This window comes from Selaginella moellendorffii, unplaced genomic scaffold (genome assembly GCF_000143415.4).
Source record: "Selaginella moellendorffii unplaced genomic scaffold, v1.0 SELMOscaffold_1, whole genome shotgun sequence".
In the NCBI taxonomy this organism is placed as follows: domain Eukaryota; kingdom Viridiplantae; phylum Streptophyta; class Lycopodiopsida; order Selaginellales; family Selaginellaceae; genus Selaginella; species Selaginella moellendorffii.
The window spans coordinates 1,492,942-1,511,919 of NW_003314262.1; the positions used below are offsets into that span (position 1 = coordinate 1,492,942).

Below are 18,978 nucleotides of genomic sequence, written 5' to 3' on the forward strand. Positions count from 1 at the left end.
GCGCCTCGTCGCTTGGATCGATGGCTATGAACGCGGCGCAACGAATCTAGACGACATTGTCGCATCCGGCTTGCTTGCAGCTCCCGAGCGCCATGATCTCCTCGAAAGGTTTGCTGCGGATCTTTCAGCACATCGTATCGTTCTCTTATCGGAACACTTCAGCTTTCGTGGCTTGCTACCAAAGCGGAAGTTTGATGACTACGATTTGGCTACCATTAGCAGCGCGGATTCAGGTACTGGTGTTTGTCGAGGTTTTTGTGTGAAGCAAACGATTTACAGGTGATATCCAGGAGAGCCATGATAAGTTGAAAGCTGCCACAGATTTCATTCAAGAGGTGATCTAGCTCTGTTAACCGAAGATTTTAAGATTGTTGGTTTGATTGCTTTCAATACGCTACCAGGTGAAAGCTCGTCTCGACGCCCGCGATTATCAGCTCTTCATTGAAGGTCTTAAATTTGACGAATACGTGCCTACTGCAAAAGGTATGGTCTTTTTCTTTCAAGGACAAAGAATATTTTTAAAAACAATTGCGTGGTGCTTGGCATGTAAAGCGCGGAAGAGGTTTAAAGCTACAAGCCCGACATCCAGCTGCTCATCAACATTTGCAACAATTGAGGGAGGAGTTTGCATATTGGATGTCTTGAGAGGCCTAGAAAGACTTCAGAGTTGATTTGAATGCATGTTTTGTTTTGTCTGAGATATTTCATCAACTTTATAATAGTAACAAAACAAAAAAAAAAAAGTCACATGTTGCATGTACTAATGTTTGGTTTGCTTAATAGTAGTGTTATTCTTACTTATTAATCCAATTGATCAAATAAAGTTTATTATTATAAGCATTTTTGTAATTTATAAACACAAGATTAATCTTATTGCATATCAACCATTATCTGATAAAATAAAAAATATTATACTAGAAAGGGTTTAATAAAGTTTGTAAATTATAAATATGTTTATAAATTATACATACAAGATTAATCTAAATGAATAACAAACGTTAAATAGTAAAATATCCTAGAATATTTAAGTCTATTCTAGGCATCCCCAAACCAAAAATCTCTCTTCATATTTAAAAACCTTTATTTAAATTTACAAGCATATGACTGATTTTTTAAGTATATTCTTATTAATACTTGCTAGAATTAATGATTTAATCCGGTTTTTCCCAATTCGATGGCTCAAAAATAATTATCAGTAATCATAATATTCATATTATATATAGTAAAATATATTTCAATTAGATCCATAATTATAAAAAAAATCAAAATATTTTTAAATCAAATAGAGTTGATTTAATCATTTTTTTCATTTAAACCTTATCCAAAAAATAAAACAGAAAACTACTAGTACTAAAATGAACACATTCACTTAATTTAACTTTAACTTTATTTAATGTTTCAAATATTAAAAAATAATTCACAAAAATCATATATATATTTTATAATTAAAAATAAAACATTTATATAGAAGAACTTTTTTTATTTTGTGTGGTTGATGATTTCATAACAATTAGTTTAAGTGAATTATTGATATTTATATCTAATACAATAAAGGGTGCATTAAAATGAGATAAAGATACTCCACCTACATTTAAATTTTTATATTTTAAATGTTTTTTTAGAAATATTAGCACTTTTATATAAAATATATTTATGAGTATATATAAAATAAATGTATAAATTATAAATTATAAAAATAGCTAAACTTACACCCTTTAAAATAATAAATTTCTAGCTCAAATAGGTGCTATGTAATGATAATAATAATAATAATAATAATAATGCATATTTACATGCTATAATAACTAAAATGGTCATATAAAAATATATTTAAAATACAGTTATCGTTAAATTGATTTGATTTTAATTATATATATAACTAAAAAGCTTAAATAAAATTAAAACCAAATGGAAAGTATATTCCATATTTAAGTTGAATAAATTTCAATTAATGTTTTATACTTTCTAATTAATGAAAATATATTTATATATATAGCTGACCAGATTCTTTCTAGGGCAGGAATGGATGAGCAAATTCGCTCCCAAGAGCAAATGCCAGGCTCTCCTCGCGGCCCTCAAGGGCTGCCGCGATTCCAGAGATCTGGGCCGCGGCCAAGGAATCCACGCCGAGGCCTCCCGTGCGTGCCTCGATTCCGACATTAGGGTTGCCAATTCTCTCATCGCCATGTACTCCAAGTGTGGAAGCATGGTGGACGCACGCAAGATCTTCCTTGCCATGCCCTTCCACACGCTTGCGTCGTGGACGGCATTGATCCTCGGGTATGCGGTGAATGGCGACAGTGATCTCGCGCTAGAGATCTTCCAGAGATTGGAACTAGAGTCGAGATTTGTGGATCTTAGCTCGCAGGCTTACGTCGCGGCGCTGGTCGCGATCGCGAGCCTGGCATCGCGCGAAGAACACGATCACGCCAAGGTTGCGTGGCTGGAGAAGGCGATGGTCCTCCACTCCAAGGCCGAGAAGAACAACTCGATCCAACACATTTTCTTCTCAAGCGCGCTGGTGGATTGCTACTCCAAGTGTGGCAGCTTGATTGATGCTCGCGCGGTGTTTGATCGAATGCCTCGCCACGACGTTGTGGCGTGGACGGCACTGATCCTGGGCAATGTCGAGAACGAGCAATGCGAGCTCGCGCTGGAGCTCTTCCATGCCATGGGCGGGATTGGGATTGTCCCAAACTCCCGGACGATCGTGGCGGCATTCATGGCGTGCTCGGGCCTTGCCGATCGAGAGCTCGAGGAGAAGAAGAGGGTGGGCAGCTTCTCGAAGATCAAGGCTCTCGATCGAGCTATCGAGCTCCACGCTATGGCAGTGGCAATGGGCTGCGATTCCAACATCTTCGTTGCCAACACCGCGGTGGATATGTTCTCGCGCTGTGGAAGCCTGGATCGAGCTCGAGCGGTGTTTGATTCGATCAAGGAGAGGAGTGTCGTGTCATGGAACGCTCTGATTCGCGGCTATGCCGCGCAGCAGGACGATCGATCATCCGCCATAGCTCTCGATCTCTTCTCACAGATGGAGAATCCAAACCAGCGGAGCTTTTGCGCGGCGCTGGGCGCGTGCGCGAATCTGGGCGCTATCGACATGGCGCGATCGATCCACGCCCGCGTCTCCAGCCAGGGATTGCTCCAGCCGGATCCCATCCTCGCGAATTGCCTGCTGGATTGCTACGCGCGATGCGGCAGCATGGACGACGCCGAGCGCGTGATCGCATCCATGGCGAAAGAATCCCGGAGCTTCGTGGGATGGAGCTCGATCATCGCTGGCTATGGCCGCGCCGGCGATGCCAAGGGGGCGATCTCGGCGCTGGATGCGATGCAAGGCGATGGGTTTCGCCCCAGCGCAACGACGTTTGTGTCGATCCTCCACGCTTGCAGCCATGCCGGGCAGGTGGATCGAGGGCTAGAGCTCTTCGAGTCGATGGAGCTGCGATTTGGGATCCAGCCCGAGATCGAGCACTACCACTGCGTGATCGATCTGCTAGCGCGATCGAATCGGGTCGAGGAGGCGGTGGCGATGGCGAGAAAGATGCCATTCGCGGCAAATGCGGTGACTTGGAGGACTGTGCTCGCGGCGTGCCGGAAGTGGCGGCGCGTGGAGATTGGCGAGGTTGCGTTTGAGACTTTGATCGATCTGGGCGAGCGCCATGCTGCCATCTATCTCCTCATGGCTGGGATCTACGCGGGCGAGGGGATGTGGGCGGATCGCGAGCGCGTCCTCCTGGCAATGAGATCGTTGTCATGCAATTCAATCACAGGATCCAATATCCAAACCAGTTCAACCATGTGTGGAGGAAATTAAACCGAGCAGAAAGATCGAGCCACAAACTCCAAAATTGCAGGTCTTAGTAATGCGCAGCATGCAACCTCAGAAAATCTCCCAGGTAAAAGTCGGGATCCCAGGTGGAAAGGAAGATTCAGATCAGCAGCAGAAGTTTCTAGCTACAGTCAGAGCTCTTTTTGCAAGAAACATTCATTCATACATAACAAATGAAGTTTTTTGCAAAAAGAGCTTAACATGTACAACTTGGTTCATTGCTTCTCTCTTTAATTTCTGTCTTCTTTCTTTCTTGGTTTCGGTTATGAATAAAAGTGGCCTCATGCTCATCCATACATTTAGTTTCTTTCAGAATTCTTCCAAGGATATAGAACCAAGCCGTCTTAGCTCAGCCGGTAGAGCGCGTGGCTTTTAACCACGTGGTCGTGGGTTCAAGTCCCACAGACGGCGAGTGTGTTCTCCCGATTTTGCTTCAGGCAAGCTTGGGTATTCGGGTTTTTTCATATTTTGCTCGAGTTTTTTAATCTTCACTGCTTATCAGTCTTAACTTCTTTTGTTTCTAGCTTTAAGGCAGAGGCTTTCCGCAAAGCCCTGGATTTCCTGCAAAGCCTGAGTTTTTTAATCTTTGCTGCTTATCAGTCTTACCTTCCTTTGTTACTGTTATCTCTAGCATGAAGGCAGAGGCTTTCCGCAAAGCCCTGGATTTCCTGCAAAGCAGCTAGCATCAAACGTAGAAAACGCTCCACCTTGAGGTATCTGTCCGCTCAGCTTGTTGTTACTCACGTTAAACCACCTCAACAAGTCCAGGTTTACCAGGCTTCTGGGGATCTCACCACTTAGCTGGTTATTCTCCAGAGATAGCTGCTTCAAACTCAGCATGCTTCCCATGGACGAAGGAATCGCCCCGGAAAACTTGTTACTGCTCAGTCGCAGGATCTCAACACTGGAAAGGCTGGAAATCGTCCGGGGAATGGGACCAGATATACTGTTGCTTGACAAGCTCAGCATAGACGTGAGGAAGTCGTCTGAGTCTCGAAGCTTGAGGGTCGCCAACCATGGTGGAATGGGGCCTTGGAGACCACAGTTGTCAAGGTGGAGCTCGCCCAGGAAAGGCAGCGTGGAGAGCCCCTGGATGGTGTCGAAAGTGAGTGGATTCGAACTCAAGTAGAGAATTCCAAGCCGTCCAAGGCGGCGGAGATTCAGTGGAAGCCCTGTCAACTTGTTTTTCGCGAGATCGAGCAAAGCCAGATTGGATAAGTTGCGAGTGAAGGCGTTGGGGATCTGGCCAGCGAGAGAGTTATCATCGAGCTCCGCGTAGACGAGGCTGGAGAGCAGTCCAAACGAAGATGGAACACTGCCCGTGAGCTTGTTAGACTGGAGCCGGATCCTCTGCAAGCTGGAAAGGTCACCAATGGAAGATGGAATGCTGCCCTGGAATCCATAGTTGTAAGCCAGATCAAGCAGCCGGAGCCGAGAGAGCTTGGTAACCGTGCTTGGAATTGCCCCTGTCAGGTGATTGTAGGAAAGATCGAGCTTTTCCAGGCTCGAGAGTGATCCAACGCTCTCGTGGAGAGTTCCAGAGAGCTGGCCATTGCTGAGCATGAGATGGATCACTCGGGACGTAGTTTTGTTGCATCTTACGCCCTTCCAGCCTCGGCAGCAGTTTGGATTGGTTTTGTTCCAGCTCGTGAGGAATCCAATTGGGTCATTTGTGATGGAAGATTTGAGGAGCAGTAGAGCTGCACAATCGAGAGTAGGTTTGGCCACTACATCACTAATACCTGTAACACAGAGGAGCACCAACACTAGAAATAACGCCATAGACCTACCTGTACCGCTAGATAGCACTAAAGAGTTGTAGTCGGTGCATTTTATATCCTTTTTATAAAATATATTTTTCAATCTCACGGCTGTGATTTTCTTGTATTAGGGCTTGAAAAAAAGAATATTCTTAATTCCTCTTTTCCCTGCTTGGAGCGGCAACTGGTGAGTCGCGATTCCAAACTGCAGGCATGACATAGCTATGCTTCTATGGAGGGAAGCTCACACATTAAACTTTCAAAAACCTGATGGTCAGAGCACATCTTGGGCTTGCCTTCACTGCATTGTTTGATCGACAATTGGAATGCTGGCACGGATGAGCATCGAAAGTGAAGGAAGAGTAGAAAGAGCCCTGATATATCAATGCAGCAAGACGTGCTCCAAACATCAGGTTTTTGACAGTTTAATTCGAAATGATTTTAGTGAAGAACTTGTAGTATGTTCAATATTTAATTAAGCTAACTGCCAGTGTTGGTCGGAGAGCTACTATCTATGTCATCCAGAGGAACAATGTAAGGCATTTTTTGTCTGCCTCGCCAATGCTGATGTACTCTAGCTTCTTCTTCTCTAAGGAATCACCCATCTCTTACTTCATTATATTACACACCTAGCTTTGGATTGCATTCACAAATCGGGAGTGATGAGATTTTGCATCCTCACCTAGTTAAGCTTCTTCTCTAAGGAATAACCTATCTCTTATTCCTTACACATTTAGCTTCGGATCACATTTACAAACTGGGAGGCAACCAAAAAGAACAACTCGAGAGACAATCCATGTAAATATATATAAAAAAAAGGCCTATAAACAAAAGTGCATCTTCTTTTCTAAATTGGTTAAGTAGGTGTCTTTGGATAAGATTATCAAAAGTTAAAATTTAGGAACTTACAATTTTAGGAATCTTAATTTAAAAAAAATGTTGCTAATATTTTATCATGAATTAAAAGTTTTAAGAGAATTTTATGGTTGATTTTATTGAGTTTTGATTGAGGAGTCAATGAGTTTATTGAGATGGTCAAATAAGCTTAACATCAAAATGCTATGATTTAAAAGCTATATATCTAAATAAATCTGCCATTTTTTTGCAATAATTATGTGCTTTTAATTAACTAAATTCTACATTGTTATCATGAAAACTCAGAGGCTAATCATTTTAAGGAGGAAAATATATAATATCATTAAGTGCTACTTTATGAAATATGTAATTTTGGAGTGAGTAAAAAAGCTAAATTTTTTAAGTATTGTAATTAAAAAAATTTATATAAGATAGTGTTTATATGAATGTTGAGCACTGTACACTAAAGAGTTTAATAGTTAATGAAAAATCAAAAAATATTTTGCAATTTTTTGCACAAATTTTAAACTTTCAAATGATACTAAATAAATTTTTTTGAAATTGCACAAATTATACAAAGAAATGAAATAGTAAATAATTGTTGTTTTTTGGATAAAAAATAAATTTAAAGATGATTTTAGTGTGCAAAGGCTAGGGTTGACAAAATGTGTTATATCCATCATAAAGCTTTAGTCTCCCTTAAGGGGAATTACTTTATGACACTTGATGATATCTTTAGTGTAAATCGTTGTGATTTTATTCAGGAGATTAATTACAAAATTTTATGTAAATCCAAGGATTTAGTATACAATCTTTTTTCCTCCAAAAAACTTTTTTTATGCATAAAAATTATCAGTTACATTTTGTAGTGCATTCTGGAAAAATATAAGTAAGAATAACAATTAAAATTTTAAAAATAAAAAAATTTGCTATATATTATACAATATTTTAGTGTTATTTACTTTTCCATTTGATCACTGTATAATTTAGTTAAGAAGTATAAAATAAAAGAATTTGATATAAAGTTGGATAAATATTCAACACACATTTTAAAGACAATCACTACTTAACTTTTGTAGAGATTATTTGCCAAAATTAAGTTTGGTAATGCAAAAAAAATTGATTAATCTATATATCAGAAGGTGTTTAGGAAAGTTTAGAGATTACAAACACAAGATTAAGTAACAAGATGATAGAATATACGAGAATGTTCCAATATATTTTAAGTTCATCCATTATTAACATTATAAAATAAATCTTAAATATAAATAAAATCAAAAGGTCAATGGAATTTTAATAATTTTTTCTTGGAGCAAAACCATGTGTGCATCAACTCCAAACTTAGCTTGTAACCACTCCCGATTGATGGAGAGACTGAATTCTTCTTGAAGGGCAGGTCCTCGATGGTAGACAAGATGAACTCCTCTGTGAGCATGGTCAGCAGTGAAGCACGCACACAACAAGAAGAGAAGCAGAGCTCCATGAGTAGGAAGGTAAGTGCTCTCCTCATCCACAACATGGTTTCGTTGTTTATGGTGAAGTTTGTGCACTGTCCCTCGCTGACTTGTTTCCGATTAACATGTGGATTATCGCAGTGTGTAGTGCGCTACCAGCTGTTAACAACATAGTTAAGTTGCATCATGCTTCGCCAAATCAATTTCCATCCGGATTCAATCCTGCTGCAAATGGGATTGGGATCACAGATGCTACTCTCTGTATACTTTTTAACTAAAATTTGAAAGATTTAATAACCCTACACTATTGAATTTCCAACTAGAGGATCTAGGAGTCTAGTTCCCCAATCGGAAGAACTTAAAACGCCTGAGCTAAAATCCATTTTGATTTTTAGCTTGATTTGAACATCATCAGTGATCACACAAGAGGAAAAAATATATTGGATCCTTTTATTACAAATGAATGGGAGCGTCCTGCAAACAATTGTAACTCCATAGTTCCTGGATGGAAGCAAGCTCGTCGTCCTCGGATGGAACTCCAACTCTTTGGTAGTAAAGCAAGCTCTGAGAATTTACACTGGTGGTGTCTAGTTTACCATTAGCATTACATCGCTCCGGAAGAAATCTGCCAGGGAAGTTTACAAGCAATTTAGACATGATACTTTCTTTTGAGCAATTCAAACGGAGTACCTTGTTGATGATACTGTTGGAAGGAGAGACAAGGCTTTGGGCCTCGCCATCACAGCCCCTGAAATTTTTTTCTGCTAGACACTTTCAGAGACTGGACACTGCTAGTTACATGTCCTACTAACCTCGGATTTGGGATATCGATGCATGCATTGTTTGGCTACCAATGTCGCCAGTTCTTTTCTCCGTGAGACTCTATTCATGAAAGCTTTATGAACGTCAGGCAAATCTTTGCGAGCGAGAGAGTGCCTGACAAGAAAAGAGTTGCGAGATAAGTTCGAAAAAAATGTGCTTGGAAACAAACCAGTAACTCTTGAAGTGCTCGTCACTCGTTTGCAATCTTGTCGAGCAGCCAAGCACGTCTTTTAGAGTGTCAAGACGAAGGTCCGCGCCAGTTGATTTCCTATTCGCTATCTCGGTGAATTGCTTTCGTGTTACCTGAAAGTAAGAGGCATGCGAGTGCTCTCAGTCACTAGAAAAGGTTATCAACAATGTACCATTATTGTTCGTAGTTCAGTGCTCGAGCCATCCACAGCCTTATACCATTCGTTCATAGCTAATTCGACAGCAGCGTTCGCTCTTTCTACAGCAGACTCTGGCACAAGGCTCCGTCGCCTTTTTAATCGCTGCCTGGAATAGAACTTAAAGGTTGACCACACGAAAGAATAACGAAGAGAGTGTATACCTCAAGTAAGCTTCATCTGTTACGTCGCTTAGATTGTCACGAATCTCACCATTCACAAGGTGTGAATTTTGTAGTAACAAGGATGCTGGCTTCCTTGCTCTTATCCACCTGATCAGACCGTTTACTGTAAGTAGCATGCAGAGAAAGGAAAACTACATGCTCACCTCTGAGTTTCTGCACAAATGTTTTCCTGGGTTTTGCAAGCCTTCCACAAAGTTTTGAGCTGCTGAAGGTTTTGAATCATTCTGCAGCCTTTATCATCAGAAACAAATCTCTGAGCTAAAACGAACTTACGTTTGATGAAACTTTCGCAAAGATACACGGAAGTTCTTTCGTTCGTTGTGAATCCGCGTTTGTGTTAAAACAACGACGTCGGGATGCATAGCTCTGCTGCAAGCCAGCTCGCCCCTGAAACGAGAAAACGACTTCTCACAGATCAAACCCAACCGAAAACTTTAAGCTTGCCATGACGTCAAGGGATTTCCAAAGTTCACATTTTCGCCAGCCAGCAAAGCCGTGATGGTTTTCTCGATGTCACACCCCTGGGGCAGCAATCCGCACAGGTGCTCCTTTTCTAGATCTGAAAGACAGGAGTTCCATGTCTATATAACAAAGACCACAGTAAGGTGGATGCGAGGGAAAAAAAATTCCTGGTTACCTCAATTGAAAGAATTTGATGAAGATTCTCTAGCGCAAAAACTTCGTCCGGAACTTCAACCACATCAGCGAGATATTTGTGCAGCCTTTTAGCTTTTTCCACGCGGGAGGATGCTGCTAATGAGCTCCATGATAGACCAACTAGTGATTGTTTTGCCACGACTTGTTGATGCGATGAATTCCACTCCAGTGGTACATGAGGTACCATAGAATAATCGTCCATGACGCTCTTGGAGGCTTTTTAATTCACTGAAAAGGAAAAAAGAAGAAAAGAACGAAAAGAAGAATAAGAAACAAACCAAGAAGATCACTTAGAAAGAATGAAAGAACGAAAAGTTCTTTCATGCCATGGAAACGAAGAATTTCTAAGCAGGACATCGAAAAATTACGAGAATGCCGAGCAAAATCAGGAGTGCAGCTTGAGATCCAGTGAAATTCACAATGCATACGTACCAATTGTGGGCGCAATCATCAATCGCCCCCGCAAAACACTGCCACGCACCATTGCCGCCATCACTCTCTCGCCCTGCCCTAAAATCTAAGGACACATCCCCGTCAGAGACACGTGTCTCTAACTTTAAAGACAGGGCCGGATGTAGTCGCCATCGCCATAGCCGCGGAGGAGCTCTTGACTCCATCGCGCTCGCCCCGGGAATCGAAACCCAGACCTCCGTACAGGTTCTAGCTTAAAGTACGGAAGGACTCTTAGAATTTGCAATTTATTTTAGGGCTAGAGGAGCTGGGCGAGAGGGCTTTTCTCCGGGGGTAAGTTCGTGTCCAGTCTTCCTTGGCGAAATCCCGGCAGCGCCAGCGCCAGCGCCAGCGTCCTTCTCTCTCGCATCGTCGTCGCATCGTTCCATCGCATCAATCTGTTCTTAAGGTGAAATATCTGGAAGGAGTAGCTGTTCTGGGGGATTGGATTGCTTTCCTGGAGTGCCGCTGCATTACACTCTCCCTCTTTTCATTGCCGGGTTTTAGGTCGCGAGGTTTTCTTTCTTCCTGTATCGACAAAATGGCAACGAGGGCTGTGTGTAGAAGCGTCCAGTTTTGCAAGCTCCCAACCGCCGTCATTTTTTTTTCTACAGGGAAAGGAAAAAAAGTTTGAAGGTTTGTGAAAAATGGCTAGTGAAACAGATGAGAATTCGGTGATTGCTATGCTCTATGAGTATGGGGAACGACTTAGTAACTCGGAAGACAAGTCGAAGGTGTGGCAATTTTTCGTTGTTAGTTCACTCCCAACTCTGGCATGACTCCTAGCAGAATGAAAGTGACTACCTCGGTATCATAGAAGCAGCAAAGTCTAAAGGAAAGGTGAAGCAGCTCGCCGCGCAGCTGATTCCTCGCTACTTCAAGTACTTCCCCAACTTGTCGGTCCGGAGCCTGGAAGCACAGCTCGATTTATGCGAGGAAGAGGAGCTTGGGGTAAGCGTGATCTATATGTCAGCTGTTGGTAATTCTGTTTTGTTTTTGTGATTGTTTCCTTCGTTGCAGATTACTGTTCAAGCTGTCAGAGGACTAGCCACAATTTGCAAGGATTCGAAAGATTTGCTTCCAAAAGTCGCGGATGTGTTGGGGCAACTGCTGATTACAGGTAACTTTCTTGGTTTGTCCGCTATTGTTTTAACTTACGTGTTTATCATTTTGGCAGAAGAACCACTTGAGAAGGATGCTGTTCAGAAAGCTCTCATGTCCATCTTAAGACAAGATGCCAAAGGTGCGGCCTGAGCATTCGAGTTTTATGCGTTTTGTTCTAATGCATGGGTGGTATGCAGCTACTCTTACGGCACTGTTTAAGCACGTTGAAAACAGCGACGAGAACCTCCGCGAGAAAGTCTTGGCTTTCATCCGTGAGAAGGTTGGTTATTTTCTCACTTCGGCAACAGATTATTAACTATGGTAGCGATGAACCAGGTATTCCCTTTAAAGAATGACCTCCTTCAACCGCAAGAAGAAATGGAGCGTCACGTAACGGATCTAATAAAGAAGGTGGGATATCTTACTAATGCTTTTTCTCAATGTTCTTATACTCACTTCGTGGTACCGATGACAGAGCCTACAAGATGTTACAGGAGCAGAGTTTAAAATGTTCATGGAGTTCCTTAAGAGTCTTAGCATTTTTGGCGAGAAAGCTCCGCAAGAGCGCGTGCAGGAGCTTTTGGAAATTGTAGAGTCGCAGGCTGATTTGGATTCGCAGTTCAAAGTAAGGCACACTTTCGTTTCTTTTTCTGCTACTCATTCTCGAAATTCATAGGTAGAGGACACCGATCACATTGACCGCTTAATGGCGTGTTTGTTCATGTCGCTTCCTTTCTATGCGGTATGCAAAAAGACGTTCTTTATTCTTATTGGCTTTTGCTATCTGCCAGAGGGGTGCTTCAAACAGCAAGTTCCTGAACTATATCAACAAGTCGTTGTTTCCTGCCTTCGATAAGGTTTGTACTACTGTTTATAGTACTCGTATCTCATATTTTCTGTCGTGTTTTTTCAGCTACCAGAAGACAAGAAAACTGAGTTGCTAAAGAAAATTGCCGAGAGTGTGCAATTCTCGTCGGCGCAAGATGCCAGGAATCTTCTGCCTACCATCTTGCAATTGTTGAAGGTACGAATGTCGTGAGACCGTTGTAGTGCTTATATGTTTCATGCAGAAGTACATGCCGAAAAGGAAAACAACGGAAGAGTTCAACTATCTGCATGTAGAATGCCTGCTGTATGCGTTTCACCAGCTTGCACATAAGGTAATTTCTGCTCATGTGCTTTTTTCTTACTGATAGTCTATGACAATGTACAGTCGCCAAATTCTACAAATAGCCTTTGTGGATATAAGATCGTGACTGGCCAACCATCTGACCGTCTCGGGGAAGATTTCACCGACCTTTACAAGGACTTCATTGAGAGGCAAGTCATTGCATTGTAGACCAGACCCTTAACGTTTTCAGTGTCTGTGATCAGGCTGGAAGTTGCGGAAAGCCTTTCGAAATCCACGCTGAAAAAATTGACGCAAGGGATGACTAAAGTACCAGCTGCCAAAGACGAGAACGCAAAAGCAGAAGAAGTAAGTTTTCCAGTCTAGAAAATTCCAGCTAATCACCGATGCGTTCTTCCAGAAAGCGAAAAAAGTAGCATTAGGGGTTGGACTGAGATCCTGCAACAACATCACGAAGCTGATAACGGTTTGTAGTTTATTTGCGTACGTGTTTGGAGCACTAAACTGTGTTCATTCCACAGCCTTTGAAACAAAAAACACCAGAGTTCCTCGGCGGCCCAAAGAACTTCAATCCCTCGTGGAAGGAGGCGGCTAAGCCCGCCGCAGCCGCAGCCACAGCAACACAGGCTTCCACGCCAGCCAATTCGGGGTAAGAAAAGCTCTCCTTCCAATGAGTGCTTTCTTGAAATGTCTTCGCCTCTCTTTTGTGCACAGAGCCAAGCGTCCAGCAGCTGCAAACAATGGAGCGACCACAAAGAGGGCTCGAGGCGAGCAACATCAACACCAACAGCGTCAACCCGAGCAGCAGCACCTCGTCAACAAGGCCTTCGCCGGAATCTCTCGAGGCGGAGGTGGTGGTGGCGGCGGAAGGAGGCAGTGGCGAGCTGGTCGTGGGAGAGGCAGGAACTACTATTGAGCGAGGTCCGTCTTTATCACTCCTTGGTTTTTCGAAGAAAACGAGACGAGACAGGAATTTACAGGAAAGTATTCCATCCGTTAAAAGACTAACAAAGCAATCGTAGCAAGGCTTTTTCCGGTGAAGAGAAGCTGCTGTCATTTCTCTCATTTTGTATATTCCAGATCGAAATTTCAGGCTGTGTGTTCTTCACTTGGTAAATCTCTTTACTTGATTCTATGGTTTTTCCTTCTCATCACATTAGATTGATCCAGGTAGCATGGCTTGGAAGTCCGGCATGGACGACGAAGAGCATATAGTAACCGCTGGGAGCAACGCTGGCGCTGCGAGGAGCCGTGGTCTCGATCTCGTAAGTTGGGACTCGGCCAGAGATGGAGGCTGGAGCATCGTCCACGAGCGTCACATTGTGGAGTGGTAGCCGTATCATTCTCTGGCCCATGGAGACCGCGTGGCTGGCAAAAGGTGGCGCGAGCAGTGCGACGCCGGTGGTACCGGGGAAGAAGTGTCCTCGCAGGCGGTACCGCACGGTGAGCCGGGTGCCGTGGGCGGGGCTGGCGGTGCTGACCGAGGTGACGCTGGGACGCCGCGCGGCATAGTCCGAGTCGAGATAAGGCGGAGAGAACACCTCGAGTGAGACATCGGTTGGATAGACCCCGTCGGTGGCAGTGGCAAACGAGTACCGCCCGTTTGGATTGCTACCGCCGACGAGGACGCTGGCGTCTGGAAGGAGGATGGCGGATGAGTGGTGGAGCCTCGGGCGAGAAGCGGCGGTGAGCGTCTGGAACCGGTTGTAGAGCTTCAAGTTTGGCTTGTAGAGCACTGGATGGAGTGCCGGGTTGCGTGCGCTGCGCCACCCGGCGGTACCGCGCTGTGCGCCGTTGATAATGAGTACGTCACCGGTTGGAAGCAAGAGCATGTCGCCCATGACGCGCGGCATCGGCATGGCCTCCATCGCCCAGCTCGGCGACGCGTCGCCCAATTTGATCCTGCCACAGTTTTGCGACGCGTTGAGGAAGTTCCCCCGACTGGCCTGCGCGTAGTTGTATGGATCGGCGCCTCCACAGACGAGGATCTGCGCGTCCGAGTAGTCGGACGCTCCCTCGAGTGCCAGCATCACTGAGGAGCCCGAGGACGGGTAGTTTCGAGCCTCGAGGCCTGGCATTCTGGGAAACCTCTTGACGACTTTGCCGGTCTTGTAGTCGAGGAGAATGGAGTCGGAGTTTGCGAACACGAACAGGTTCCCATCCGGTGTGAGATGGACGAACGGGTAGAGGTTGTCCTGCGATAGATCGTTGGTCTCTGCCAAGAACGAGAGCTCGTGGACGCCTTCGTTGTCCTGCCTGGGGACGAACTCGTAGCTAAACTGTCCGCGGCCACCGACGACAATAACGCGGTTGTCCGGCAAGAGATGGCTGCTCGAAAACCGCCGCTTCACCGCGAGCCTCTGGCGTGATTCAACCCAGTCGCATCTCTGGCAGGCGGCGAGGTGTCGCACGGTCTGTGAGCCATTGTTGAGACCACCAACCTGCACAAGCGTACCGTCTGCTATAGTGACCGCCGACGAGCACCAGGTGTCTGTGTAGATTGTTAGCGGCCGGATGGTGTTGGTAGCGACGTCGTACTCAACCGAGTGTGCGCTGCAGTCGAGCTTCCCCGGGATTCGACTTCCGGTGTTCTTGCATTCTCCACTCGGCTGGCTGATGTTGGAAGGACCCGAGCTGAAGCCGTCGAAGAGGATCACCTTGTTGTTGTGCGTGAGAACCATGTGCATTGCGGAGATTCCTGCATTGTCCACCAGCAGCTTCCATGTCCCGGGGCTTCTCAGCTCTGCTGATGTTTCTTGCGCGTAGACAAGTAGGAGAATTGCTAGAAGAGCTGCTACTCTTCCCATCTGTAGAGAAGTTAGGAAAACAGCAAGAAAGGGGTGATTTTTGGCCTACCTTGACTGGGCTTCTCGATTGAGTATGAGTGTCGCGTTTCTTCTTTACACGCATTGCCACCATGATGATGTTTGTGTCCTCAGTGATTTAAACGCTGCTGCGATTGAGAAGCGAAGTCAATTTCGAGGCAGAAGGCAAAGGATGTTGACAGAGACCCCTGCTTCCTGATGAATTACCGCTGTAGCTGACAGCTCCGCTACAACAAAGACGAGCTAAGGCCAAGTAAGAAGCATAACAAACCTTCCCATGCTAAAGTAAAGTGTTTACCCACTGCAAGTCTGGATTGATGGTCCACCATTCCCATTCACGGACTGTCTCCTCCACTTTACCTTTAATAATAAAACCCGAAAAAAAAAAGCGAACCAGAGCTCGCAGAGTTGTGGCACATGTCCAGTACTTGGACTGCTGTAAAGCAATTGCTAGTTTGCAACTCGAAGCAATGCTTACTTTTGTTCTTCCCGCAAAACAGGAGAATTAATCTGTAAAGAATCTGTTAATCGGATAACTCCAAAGCATTGGAAATCGTTACCTGAACGTAGTACTACAGCCGCACGTACATTCTCAGGATTCCAGCTGACTCTCCTTTCGTTTCACCGTTTGATCCAGAATGTCTATTCTTCGACTTGAGAGTTCAATGTATTGCCCCAGCTTGTCTAATGCTTGCCTCATAGTTCGCATTTTACTCTCTGGAACCGCAAGCTTTGGGCTGTTCCGGCGCCCAGCACTGTTAAGATCGACTTTCTTTTTGGCAACACGTTCAGCGCGCAAGGTAAGTGATTCCACTGCAGACTGTAGGATATCGACGTCCTGATTCATTTTTCTATCTGCGTCACAGAAACCGTAAGGGTCAGGCGAATATGTTTTCCGTATATATGTGTGGCATACCCAGAAGATCTTTGAACTCCCGCTCTGCGACTGTCAGAACCTTCTGTTTTAAAGCTGGAAGCTTGTTGCATTCCCGAATTCGCTCCTGTAGCTGCACGTTCTTCTCAAATGCTCGCTGTATGCGAGTTACGAAGGAGTCCAAGTTACTTTGAGCTTGATCAAGCTCGCCAGTCACTTGACGCAGCTGCCTTTGCAGATCTTGAACAACGTGACCGAGGTACTTATGATGAGACTTGAGCTCGACGTGCACCTGTTTCGTCATATCATAACTAAAACCATGAAACATCAAACGTAGAAAAGCCATACCCTGTGTGCATACTCAATATATTTTTCGTGCAGCAGCTTGCCTTGATCGTGAAGGATGGAGCGACCTTCAACAGTATTCAAAGTAAGAGGTGTAGAAGCCGAAATCTGCACAGAATATAAGACATGCATCTCAAGGTGCGAATCAGTTGTACCAGAGGGATGTGTATATCTTTCGGTCCGAGCAGCAAATCACTGCTGATAAGCTTGAGCGAAGGTTGGTCGGAGTTTGTCGCTGGAATACTGGTGTCCTCGATAGCGACTGGAGGAAGAGGTCGATGCGGTTTCATGTGTACAACAGCACAGTTTCCCGAAGCTGTAAGAACCACCAGCCATGTATCGCCGGAAGACTGGAGAATTACAGTAGCACCGAGAAGAGGAACAGGAGCAGAGTTTCCTGTGGCCGATGTTTCGAGAACTGGAAACACAATAGGCGGTTCCCTGCTCTCACCAGAAAACGTATCTGAAAATGGTAGCCACTGAAGCTGGATGGTGTCGAGTCCCATCGCATGATGACAATATATCCGCTCGGGGACAAGAGGGTCCGAAAATATTCCCAAAGGACTGGCATTGTAAACCTCTGTGTCCAGTGCTAGATCAACCGACGCCAAATGCAAAAGGGGTGGATTCGGTCCTATAAACTGCTCCTCTTCTTTTTCTTCCGTGTCCTCGTCAGCTGTTTGTGCGGCGTCATTTTTCTCTGCGCCCGGTTCCACGAGCATTGCCAAAGTTACCAAATCGCCTAGATCGTCTTGGAGAAGTTTGGGGGTGTTGTCCAAGCTCCACATAGGATGGACTTCATCGGCAATCGCATAAAAGAACATCTCCCCGTTTTTTGTGCACACGGTAATGACGCTATCCTTCCCAGCGGTATTATACAGCATCCCAGTGGCATAGCTCGATATTTTGTGATCATTCTCACGTCCAGATAGTTTGGGAAGAGGCCCCTGCGCACAACATACTATAAGAACCGGGAAGTAAAGAAAAAATCAAGTGGCATACCTGCAGCACCAACGACGCATTGAAGGGAACCTGGGGACGAGCTCTAAACACTGACGAGGTTTCCAGCTCTTTTTCAGTATCACCAAGCTCCGGGAAGACAATCTCGAGCCAAACAGCTGCAAGCCTCGAGCTTTCCTTTGCCGTGGGAGAGTTGTTCGACACTTGGCCGGCCAGATCTTTAAGACTCGAACCATAATGAAGGCTGCAAAAAGCTTTTGTAAATCACTGACTTCATACTCTACGCATTTTTACCTTCCAAATGGCACTATGGGACAAAGAGCATAGATCGATGCATCCGTAAGAAGAACAAAAACCTTGTAAAAATTATTGATGATAGAAGTTTCGTACCCTGAGGAAAAACCAACTTCTTACCGTAAACCGGTCCCAAAAGTGTTCACCGCCGAAAGCAAATGATACCGCGCGACAATATGGTTTGGAGCGAGCACCAATCTGCAAGTGGTACTCTTGTTCTGGCACCGTGATATCTCCAGCTAAGTTGTATAGTCTGGAAGGGAAACTCATTACCTCAAGCGCTGGCACTACTGACGAATTCATACCTGAAAACCCCGTCCGAGGATAGCACTCCAAGGTGCGTTTCACTGTAAGGATGCCAAGCGGCATGAAGTACTCGCAGAGACCGGCCATTAAACATATCCCCAGCGATCATTCCAGATCTGCCAAAAAGAAAGAAGAGTAATCAAGGAAAAACAACGCTGTGGATGATGACAAACTTACCGGCATGGCTGTGAAGCTTGAGAGACCACATTCACGAACATAAGAGCTCTTTCACCAGCCAGTAACAGCAGCTCTCCCGTTCGATTCAGCTTGAGACTCCTCACAGCAAAGGAAACGTCTGTGCTGAGCTTCAAGGTCTATCTACATTCTCATCGATCAACAAGAACACCGAAGAAAATGGAGGAAATTTTGAGCTCACCTTGCTCTCACTCGCTGCATAGAGGGACTCCGACTGATCATCGAGGGTAGAATCCTCGATCTGGAGAGAATGGAGTAGCCGGTGCTCGAGATCCCACATGAAAATGCGACCAGCGCCATCGTACGCCAGGAGATTGAGGGGCATGAATGCCGCCTCAGCTGCTGCGAGCCCAGCAGGATCGATCGCCATCGACTTGAAAATACCGGCGCCTTCCAGCTTCACTCTCGCCATTTTGTGGAAGAACCCTAAACCCCGTGGGAGGGAAGAACTAGGGTTTGTAGAAAATGAGCGTGATCTCGCCATACAGGGCCGGATTCCAGCTCGTTTGATGGAGTAGAATGCGGGTGCGTCGGAGATCGTT

General features: G+C 44.8%; 6 protein-coding genes, 1 long non-coding RNA gene and 1 other non-coding gene across 12 annotated transcripts; 4 read left to right on the top strand and 4 right to left on the bottom strand.

Annotated features, from left to right (window-relative positions):
• The first annotated feature begins 69 nt into the window (after window positions 1-69).
• LOC112350341 lies at window positions 70-618 on the top strand. The gene is made up of 5 exons (XR_002993723.1): window positions 70-108; window positions 163-233; window positions 280-335; window positions 402-483; window positions 553-618. It is a non-coding gene; the product is annotated as an uncharacterized LOC112350341 (long non-coding RNA).
• A 1,408-nt stretch (window positions 619-2,026) lies between these two features.
• Window positions 2,027-3,820, top strand: LOC112347616 (pentatricopeptide repeat-containing protein At1g11290, chloroplastic-like). Its single transcript, XM_024678732.1, has one exon. It carries the CDS (start codon window positions 2,027-2,029, stop codon window positions 3,818-3,820), a length of 1,794 nt encoding a protein of 597 aa, XP_024534500.1.
• Window positions 3,821-4,173: 353 nt separating this feature from the next.
• Window positions 4,174-4,246, top strand: TRNAK-UUU. The gene has a single exon. It is a non-coding gene; the product is annotated as a tRNA-Lys (tRNA).
• Window positions 4,247-4,312: 66 nt separating this feature from the next.
• Window positions 4,313-5,617, bottom strand: LOC9656932 (LRR receptor-like serine/threonine-protein kinase GSO1). The gene has a single exon (XM_002961861.2). The coding sequence runs from the start codon at window positions 5,615-5,617 to the stop codon at window positions 4,463-4,465; it is 1,155 nt and encodes a 384-aa protein (XP_002961907.1). The 3' UTR covers window positions 4,313-4,462.
• Window positions 5,618-8,319: 2,702 nt separating this feature from the next.
• Window positions 8,320-10,590, bottom strand: LOC9629706. Of its 2 annotated transcripts, none has more exons than XM_024687936.1 (11): window positions 10,387-10,588; window positions 9,935-10,182; window positions 9,742-9,878; window positions 9,571-9,684; window positions 9,441-9,521; window positions 9,277-9,384; window positions 9,089-9,221; window positions 8,896-9,029; window positions 8,717-8,840; window positions 8,595-8,665; window positions 8,320-8,529 (listed from the first exon to the last, which is right to left on the bottom strand). In XM_024687936.1, the coding sequence occupies exons 2-11, from the start codon at window positions 10,154-10,156 to the stop codon at window positions 8,358-8,360; spliced, it is 1,296 nt and encodes a 431-aa protein (XP_024543704.1). In that variant the 5' UTR covers window positions 10,157-10,182; window positions 10,387-10,588; the 3' UTR covers window positions 8,320-8,357. The 2 variants fall into 2 exon arrangements, with proteins under 2 accessions (XP_024543704.1, XP_024543705.1); XM_024687937.1 differs by having other exon boundaries at window positions 8,472-8,529; window positions 8,595-8,652; window positions 10,387-10,590.
• Window positions 10,591-10,661: 71 nt separating this feature from the next.
• LOC9629707 (apoptosis inhibitor 5-like protein API5) lies at window positions 10,662-13,702 on the top strand. Of its 3 annotated transcripts, none has more exons than XM_024687927.1 (17): window positions 10,662-10,813; window positions 11,019-11,138; window positions 11,194-11,355; window positions 11,425-11,524; window positions 11,582-11,647; window positions 11,706-11,788; window positions 11,845-11,919; window positions 11,984-12,133; window positions 12,185-12,250; window positions 12,300-12,365; window positions 12,422-12,532; window positions 12,579-12,668; window positions 12,722-12,828; window positions 12,883-12,985; window positions 13,038-13,103; window positions 13,159-13,286; window positions 13,352-13,678. In XM_024687927.1, the coding sequence occupies exons 2-17, from the start codon at window positions 11,052-11,054 to the stop codon at window positions 13,551-13,553; spliced, it is 1,662 nt and encodes a 553-aa protein (XP_024543695.1). In that variant the 5' UTR covers window positions 10,662-10,813; window positions 11,019-11,051; the 3' UTR covers window positions 13,554-13,678. The 3 variants fall into 3 exon arrangements, with proteins under 3 accessions (XP_024543695.1, XP_024543688.1, XP_024543698.1); XM_024687930.1 differs by having other exon boundaries at window positions 10,681-10,698; XM_024687920.1 differs by having other exon boundaries at window positions 10,662-11,138; window positions 13,352-13,702.
• On the bottom strand, window positions 13,611-15,609 carry LOC9656933 (aldehyde oxidase GLOX). The gene is made up of 2 exons (XM_002961863.2): window positions 15,494-15,609; window positions 13,611-15,444 (listed from the first exon to the last, which is right to left on the bottom strand). The coding sequence occupies exons 1-2, from the start codon at window positions 15,554-15,556 to the stop codon at window positions 13,789-13,791; spliced, it is 1,719 nt and encodes a 572-aa protein (XP_002961909.2). The 5' UTR covers window positions 15,557-15,609; the 3' UTR covers window positions 13,611-13,788.
• A 131-nt stretch (window positions 15,610-15,740) lies between these two features.
• On the bottom strand, window positions 15,741-18,920 carry LOC112350894 (nuclear pore complex protein NUP88-like). Of its 2 annotated transcripts, none has more exons than XM_024687905.1 (11): window positions 18,618-18,920; window positions 18,419-18,555; window positions 18,241-18,357; window positions 18,056-18,188; window positions 17,936-17,997; window positions 17,684-17,885; window positions 16,837-17,628; window positions 16,685-16,789; window positions 16,379-16,628; window positions 16,023-16,317; window positions 15,741-15,972 (listed from the first exon to the last, which is right to left on the bottom strand). In XM_024687905.1, the coding sequence occupies exons 1-10, from the start codon at window positions 18,918-18,920 to the stop codon at window positions 16,055-16,057; spliced, it is 2,364 nt and encodes a 787-aa protein (XP_024543673.1). In that variant the 3' UTR covers window positions 15,741-15,972; window positions 16,023-16,054. The 2 variants fall into 2 exon arrangements, with proteins under 2 accessions (XP_024543673.1, XP_024543678.1); XM_024687910.1 differs by having other exon boundaries at window positions 18,419-18,559; window positions 18,618-18,722.
• Window positions 18,921-18,978: the final 58 nt, after the last annotated feature.

Coding starts and splice junctions, on each gene's coding strand:
- LOC112347616 (XM_024678732.1), top strand. CDS start 2,027: ATGAGCAAATTCGCTCCCAAGAGCAAATGCCAGGCTCTCCTCGCGGCC.
- LOC9656932 (XM_002961861.2), bottom strand. CDS start 5,617: ATGGCGTTATTTCTAGTGTTGGTGCTCCTCTGTGTTACAGGTATTAGT.
- LOC9629706 (XM_024687936.1), bottom strand. CDS start 10,156: ATGGACGATTATTCTATGGTACCTCATGTACCACTGGAGTGGAATTCA. Junction 9,879..9,934: donor ATCAAATTCTTTCAATTGAG/GTAACCAGGAAT, acceptor TTTGTTATATAG/ACATGGAACTCCTGTCTTTC. Junction 9,222..9,276: donor ACAGATGAAGCTTACTTGAG/GTATACACTCTC, acceptor GTTCTATTCCAG/GCAGCGATTAAAAAGGCGAC.
- LOC9629707 (XM_024687920.1), top strand. CDS start 11,052: ATGGCTAGTGAAACAGATGAGAATTCGGTGATTGCTATGCTCTATGAG. Junction 12,669..12,721: donor TTCACCAGCTTGCACATAAG/GTAATTTCTGCT, acceptor GACAATGTACAG/TCGCCAAATTCTACAAATAG. Junction 13,104..13,158: donor ACATCACGAAGCTGATAACG/GTTTGTAGTTTA, acceptor TTCATTCCACAG/CCTTTGAAACAAAAAACACC.
- LOC9656933 (XM_002961863.2), bottom strand. CDS start 15,556: ATGGTGGCAATGCGTGTAAAGAAGAAACGCGACACTCATACTCAATCG. Junction 15,445..15,493: donor AATCGAGAAGCCCAGTCAAG/GTAGGCCAAAAA, acceptor ACTTCTCTACAG/ATGGGAAGAGTAGCAGCTCT.
- LOC112350894 (XM_024687905.1), bottom strand. CDS start 18,920: ATGGCGAGATCACGCTCATTTTCTACAAACCCTAGTTCTTCCCTCCCA. Junction 18,556..18,617: donor ATGCAGCGAGTGAGAGCAAG/GTGAGCTCAAAA, acceptor GAATGTAGATAG/ACCTTGAAGCTCAGCACAGA. Junction 16,790..16,836: donor AAGATATACACATCCCTCTG/GTACAACTGATT, acceptor TATTCTGTGCAG/ATTTCGGCTTCTACACCTCT.